General features: G+C 43.0%; 1 protein-coding gene and 1 non-coding gene across 2 annotated transcripts; both read right to left on the bottom strand.

Annotated features, from left to right (window-relative positions):
- Window positions 1–1566: 1566 nt before the first annotated feature.
- Window positions 1567–1977, bottom strand: LOC147365286 (large ribosomal subunit protein uL16-like). Its single transcript, XM_086319060.1, has one exon. It carries the CDS (start codon window positions 1975–1977, stop codon window positions 1567–1569), a length of 411 nt encoding a protein of 136 aa, XP_086175186.1.
- On the bottom strand, window positions 1896–2030 carry LOC147365285 (small nucleolar RNA SNORA70). The gene has a single exon (XR_015135629.1). It is a non-coding gene; the product is annotated as a small nucleolar RNA SNORA70 (small nucleolar RNA).
- Window positions 2031–7022: the final 4992 nt, after the last annotated feature.

Genomic DNA, 7022 nt, shown 5'->3' with positions numbered 1-7022 from the left:
TGTCCCCTTTTCCTCCTGCCTTCAATCTTTCCCAGCATCAGGATCTTTTCCAATGAGTCAGTTCTTTGTATCAGGTGGCCAAAGTATTGGACTTTCAGCTTCAGCATCAGTCCTTCCAATGAATATTCAGGGCTGATCTCCTTTAGGATGGACTGGTTGGATCTCCTTCCAGTCCAAGGGACTCTCAAGAGTCTTCTCCAACACCACAGTTCAAAAGCATCAATTCTTCGGCATTCAGCTTTCTTTATGGTCCAACTCTCACATCTATACATGATTACTGGAGAAACCATAGCTTTGACTAGACGGACCTTTGCCGGCTCTGCTTTTTAACGTGTGTCTAGGTTGGTCATAACTTTTCTTCCAAGAAGCAAGTGCCTTTTAATTTCATGGCTGCAGTCACCATCTGCAGTGATTTTGGAGCCCAAGAAAGGAAAGTCTCTCACCGTTTCCACTGTTTCCCCATCACCTGTGAAGAGATGGGACCTGATGCTATGATCTTAGTTTTCTGAATGTTGAGTTTTAAGCCAACTTTTTCACTCTCCTCTTTCACTTTCATCAAGAGGCTCTTTAGTTCTTCTTCGCTTTCTGCCATAAGGGTGGTGTCATTTGCATATTTGAGGTTATTGTTATTTCTTCTGGCAGTCTTGATTCCAGCTTCATCCACCCCGGCATTTCACATGATGTGCTCTGCATCTAAGTTAAATAAGCAGAGTGACAATATTTAGCCTTGACGTACTCCTTTCCCAATTTGGAACTAGTCTGTTGTTCCATGTCTGGTTCTAACTGTTGCTTCTTGACCTGCATACAGATTTCTCAGGAGGAGGTCAGGTGGTCTGGTATTCCCATCTCTATCAGAATTTTTCACAGTTTGTTGTGATCCACACAGTCAAAGGCTTTGGCATAGCCGATAAAGCAGTAGAAGATGTTTTTCTGGAACCCTCTTGCTTTTCCGATGATCCAGCGGATGTTGGCAATTTGATCTCCGGTTCCTCGGCTTTTTCTAAATCCATCTTGAACATCTGGAAGCTCTTGGTTCATGTACTGTTGAAGCCTGGCTTGGAGAATTTTCAGCTTTACTTCGCTGGTGTGTGAGATGAATGCAAATGTGCGGTAGTTTGAACATTCTTTGGCTTTATTTAGCTATATCTTATATACAGTATCTATTTAGCTGTACTATATATATAATATGTATTATAAAATATCTTTATTTAGCTATATCTTATATACAGTAATACGGATGCATAGTAGTACTGAAATTGTATTAACTCAATTACAGGCTCTTTGGCTTTTAGTAGAGGAGGATAATGCATTTATATTTATTCTGGCATTTGCTTTCATTTTCACGTTTGTGCTTTATTTTCATGTTTTGATCTAAGCTTTCTCTTTTTTCTTGCCTTCTGTGATAGGTATGATTTATTTATTTTTATCTTCTGTGATTTGGAAAGTATACAGCTTATTGTTTTAATTCTGCTGACACCTTCAAGATTTTTTTTGGACAGGAAGGTAGGGTTTATGGATGGGCGTGAGTAAGGAAGGGGCAAGGCTCTCATGGAATCAGGGTCCTAATCACGTACGATTAGGGGCGTATGTGACCCCACAGCCATCCCGGGTGAGCTGCTTCTCGGCCACCGTGTTTTCAAATCCATCCTCATTAAACTTAGTGAATCCCCATTTCTTGAAGATGTGGGTCTTCTGGCGGCCAGGTAACCTGAAGTCGGCCCTGCGCAGGGCCTCAGTCACATGCTCCTTGTTCTGCAGCGTGGTGTGGATGGGCGTTATGACTTGGCCTATGTGGACACTGACCACTGTGCCCTTGGGCTTTCCAGAGGCACCTTGGATACAAGCCTGGAGCCTAGACTGGGGACAGCATCCAGTCATGAATGTCCACTGAAAAGGGCTGTCTCCAGGGTTCCTTAAGGCAATGCCTACAGGCAGCAGGCTGCACGCACCGCGGGGGAGACTGCTGTTTGCAGCCATCGCACACCAGGCCTCCACGCGGAAAAGAACTCAGTTGGCTTAATCGGCTGCAAACAAGACGGTAAAACATTTTATGGAACCCATGTTTCTCCAACTCTCACATTCAAGAAAAATCTACAATTTTTGTCTCTCTTGCAATGTAAGAAGTTTTCCAGTTCCTTACTTCCACACCTTTCCAATAAAGGCTTAGTTATCTTATCTTTTTCAAAACTATGTAAGTCTTCTTTATTCAAAAATTGGAATTTGTCATTCAAATTTTAACCATGTTTGTGACAATTATTTTTATTGAATTCTCTATGTTTAAGTGGTGACCATGTATATTGTGTGTTCAGTCACTATGGTTATACATATTACCCCCCAGAACTTTAATGGCTTAGAGCAATAATCATTTATTATCTCTTGTATTTTCTGTGCATCAGGTATTTATTTACTAATTTTTTAAAATACTTTATTGGATATTGGAGTATAGTCAATTAAATTGTGACTAGAGTGATCCAGCCATACATATGTTTGTATCCATTCTTCCCTAAACTCCCCTCCCCTCCAGGCTGTCATGTAACATTGAGTGGAGTTTCCTTCATCAGGAAGTTAGACAAGGTATTACAGGGATGCCTGGTCTCTCCACGAATGTTGGAGGCCGCAGCTGGAAGCCTTAAAAGCTTGAGTCCCTAGCTTGGCCTTAATCATCTGAAGGTTTGGTCACTCGTGTTTGGCGCTGGGGACCTGGCTGGGGCTGTTAACCAGAATCCCACACATAGTTCTTGTGTACCCTGCACTTCCTCGAAATGTAGAGGCCGAGTTCCAAGGGCAAGCATCCCCCTGCCGCCTTGCCCCCAAGAGAGAGTCAGGCGGATGAATGCTGTGTGATGACATAGCCTCAGAAATCATTCAGTGCCACTGCTGCTGCATCCCAGTGGTTGGGGCCCTTTCAAAGATGCACCAGGTCGAATGGAAGTGTGTCCACGTCACCACATAAGATGAACAAGTGGGATGCTCACATAAATGCATGCATACATGTACACGAACATATTCATAGATACACACATTACATCTTGAAAAATATGATCAGTCACACTGCATTTCCTTAAATTCCCGATTTCAATTTATGTATCAGTGGGTTGGAGTCTGTATGTAGTTGAGTAATTTGAGTAATTCTTTCAGGAAGATTGCATGAATGAATATCTGAAAGCATCCATAAAGTCTTAATGTGTAGCATGGAAACTGCCATCTTCCTTATTTTAAAAATTATGAAAGTAATACAGGTTCATTATAAATAATTCAAAGAGTGCAACATTCCCCCCCCTAAAAAAAAACCCCAAAATAATGAAAATCCTTCACAGCTCTACCTTCCAGAGATAAACACTTGTCTGGCATATATTCCTATAGACATTTCTATATTGTAGCGTATATTATTGTATATGTGTTACTATAAAATCAATTGTACCATCCAAATTGGTTTTTTAACTCACTTGGTAGCAAGATTCCCTTTCTACTTCACTTTTAGGTGATCCGTGAGTGTCTCCTCATAAGCAGCCTGGCCAGCTGGATCTGGTATATTCCTGTCTTAGACTGTACGATACCTTCATCCTTCAATAGCAATCCAACTGTGTGGGCTTTTCCTGGGCCACAACCTTTCACAGTACAATGGCTGAGTCTGCCAGCAGCAGATATGTTTAGGGACCTAAAAAAATTCAGTTCAGTGGTCATTCAATTGTCTCCCCTTCCCCACTGTGCAGGAAGCCAGTTTTTGTTTTTAGGAAGCCAGTTTTTATTCCATTTGCACATTCATCTCAGTATTTCTCTAAATGTGTTTTTTCTGTACTTTCACCTTTGAACTGGTTATAGTATCTTCCTGAGCTCCTGGTTAGTAATGAGTTAAAGAATACCTTTATATGTGTTCAGTTTGTTTCTGTATGAGTCGTGGTTGTAACTTAAAAATAGTTATCTTTTTTGAAAAGTTGGGAAATGGTGTGTTCAGCATTATCTATAACTTAGCAGACATGATATGATGCTACTATATCTTTCTTTTTCTCACTTTGCTTAAAATGGTAACTTCTAGGTCCATTCATGTTGCTGCAAATGGCATTATTTCACTCTTTTTATGGCTGAGTCCTATTCCACTGTGTGTGTGCCGCAGTCTTTATCCATTTCTCTGTCAATGGACTTAGACCGCTTCCATGTCTCGGCTATTGTGAACAGTGCTGCTAGGGGAGAATGTATCTTCTCTCTGATAGTTTTGTCTGGGTTTACACACAGCAGTGGGATTGCTAGGTCACGCGGCAGCTCTACTTTTAGTTTTCTGAGCATCCTGTGTACTATTTTCCGTAGTGGCTGCACCAATTTACGTTCCAACCAACAGTGCAGGAGAGTTCCATTTTCTCCACATCCTCTCCAGCGTTTGTTATTTGTCGACTTTTTAATGGTGGCTATTCTGGCCAGTGTGAACTGGTATCTCATTGTAGTTTTGATTTGCCTTTCTCTAATACTTAGCAATGTTGAGCCTCTTTTCACATGCCTATTGACCATCTGTATGTTTTCTTTGGAGAAATGTCTGTTTAGGTCCTCTGCCCATTTTTGGACTGGGTTGTTTTTTCTGTTATTGATGTTGTTGGATATGACGCTACTATGGACAATAGAATGCAAATATACAATATGGTTAAAACTACATTTAATGTTCATAAGAATAGAAGACTGGAAAAGATATGCCAAAGTATATTAGATTGCTTGGTATTTTTCTTTATTATATTTTCCACAAAACTTTACATATGATTACCTTTGTTACAGAAGTCTAGTGAGGCTCCAGACTGATCCTGTGTTTTATTGATGGAGTAATGATTGGAATAACAGACTGGTTCCAAATAGGAAAAGGAGTTCGTCAAGGCTGTATATTGTCACCTCGTTTATTTAACTTATATGCAGAGTACATCATGAGAAACACTGGACTGGAAGAAACACAAGCTGGAATCAAGATTGCCAGGAGAAATATCAATAACCTCAGATATGCAGATGACACCACACTTATGGCAGAAAGTGAAGAGGAACTAAAAAGCCTCTTGATGAAAGTGAAAATGGAGAGTGAAAAAGTTGGCTTAAAGCTCAACATTCAGAAAACGAAGATCATGGCATCCGGTCCCATCACTTCATGGGAAATAGATGGGGAAACAGTGGAAACAGTGTCAGACTTTATTTTTCTGGGCTCCAAAATCACTACAGATGGTGACTGCAGCCATGAAATTAAAAGACGCTTACTCCTTGGAAGGAAAGTTAGGACCAACCTAGATAGCATATTCAAAAGCAGAGACATTACTTTGCCAACAAAGGTTCGTCTAGTCAAGGCTATGGTTTTTCCTGTGGTCATGTACGACTCTGTGAAGAAAGCTGAGCGCCGAAGAATTGATGCTTTTGAACTGTGGTGTTGGAGAAGACTCTTGAGAGTCCCTTGGACTGCAAGGAGATCCAACCAGTCCATTCTGAAGGAGATCAGCCCTGGGATTTCTTTGGAAGGAATGATGCTAAAGCTGAAACTCTAATACTTTGGCCACCTCATGCAAAGAGTTGACTCATTGGAAAAGACTCTGATGCTGGGAGGGATTGGGGGCAGGAGGAGAAGGGGACGACAGAGGATGAGATGGCTGGATGGCATCACTGACTCGATGGATGTGAGTCTGGGTGAACACCGGGAGTTGGTGATGGACAGGGAAGCCTGGCGTGGTGCGATTCATGGGGTTGCAAAGAGTCGGACATGACTGAGAGACTGATCTGATCTGATCTGAATGATTGTTTTTGGATCATCAGGGGCTAGAAGAAAGGATTTCCTGTTTTCTGCACAGCTGTTGGAGTCAGCATTGAGTTCTACTGGGGAGTGAGAAGGGCATATGATAAAAACAATAATATAATAATGAGTATGTATACTGTTCCAGGAATTGTGCTAAGCAGTATCTAATTTAACCTCCCAACAGCAGTGTCTGATTGAATCAACAGTACCAAACTGATAGGTACTCTTAGTATTTCCATCTTACAGATGAGGAACTGAGGGAGTTAGAAGTCCAATGCCCTATCCATTGCACTATAGAGCCGGAACTGAGGGAGTTAGGAAACAGAAGCTTAGGTAACTAGCCTAACTAGTCTGTGGTGAAGCGGGAATTAAAACTCAAGAGTTGAACTTTCTACCCTGCAGCCTGTGAGAAAGGAAATCCTGGGATGCCCTTTTGAAAAATCACCCCTACTACTGAATCTAAGCTCTCCAATCAGTTATCTGGGAAACATTTCTTGAACCTCCTCTGGGTCCCAGGGCCTGAGGATGAGACATGGCTGAGACTTCCAGTAACTCCTGAGCTCGGATGAGCTGGGGGTTGGGGGGTGGAAAGGAAGCAGGAAGGGAGCATCCCGTGGGGGCACAAAGGAAGGGCACCCCAAGCGTGGGGGTAGGTGCTTCCAGGAGGAGGTGACAGCCAATCTGAGTCTGGAAGGAGGGCAGAGCCTGCCTCCCAAGGGGGTGGTAAGGGCATTCATGACAGAATGGCCAGGGCAGAGAGGTAACAGAGACATACCAGAGAAGCACAGTAAAGACACCCATTCTAGGGACTTCCCGGGTGGTCCAGTGGCTAAGACTCCACATTCCCAATGCAGGGAGCCTGGGTTTGAGCCCTGGTCAGGGAACCTGATCGCACATGCCGCAACTAAGAGTTTGCATGCCACAACTAAAGATCCCACGTGCCACAACAAAGATGGAGGAGCCCATGTGCTGCAGCTAAGACCCAGTGCAAGCAAACAAATAACAAACGAAGACCAAAGAAGATACGCATTCTAGCACTGCCGTGCCCTACCTCCAGCACCCCTCCCTGGTTATAGAAAGCCATTTTGTCCAGTGGAAAGGGGGGCATCTGAACGTGCCAATCAGAGCCCATGTTTCTTCAGGATGTTTGGACTTGGGTCAGCTCACCCCTCCTTGAGGGCTAATGGTGTACGATGCAGCCTGGAACAGGTTGAGGTGGTGATGTGCAGAGGGTATCTGGAGAGTGGGACCAGGCTGTACCAGGTCTGAG

Source organism: Bos grunniens, chromosome 10 (genome assembly GCF_055505025.1).
Source record: "Bos grunniens cultivar Pamir isolate PY7600 chromosome 10, Bosgru_T2T1.0, whole genome shotgun sequence".
Taxonomy (NCBI): Eukaryota; Metazoa; Chordata; class Mammalia; order Artiodactyla; family Bovidae; genus Bos; species Bos grunniens.
This window is presented reverse-complemented; position numbering and strand designations above follow the sequence as displayed.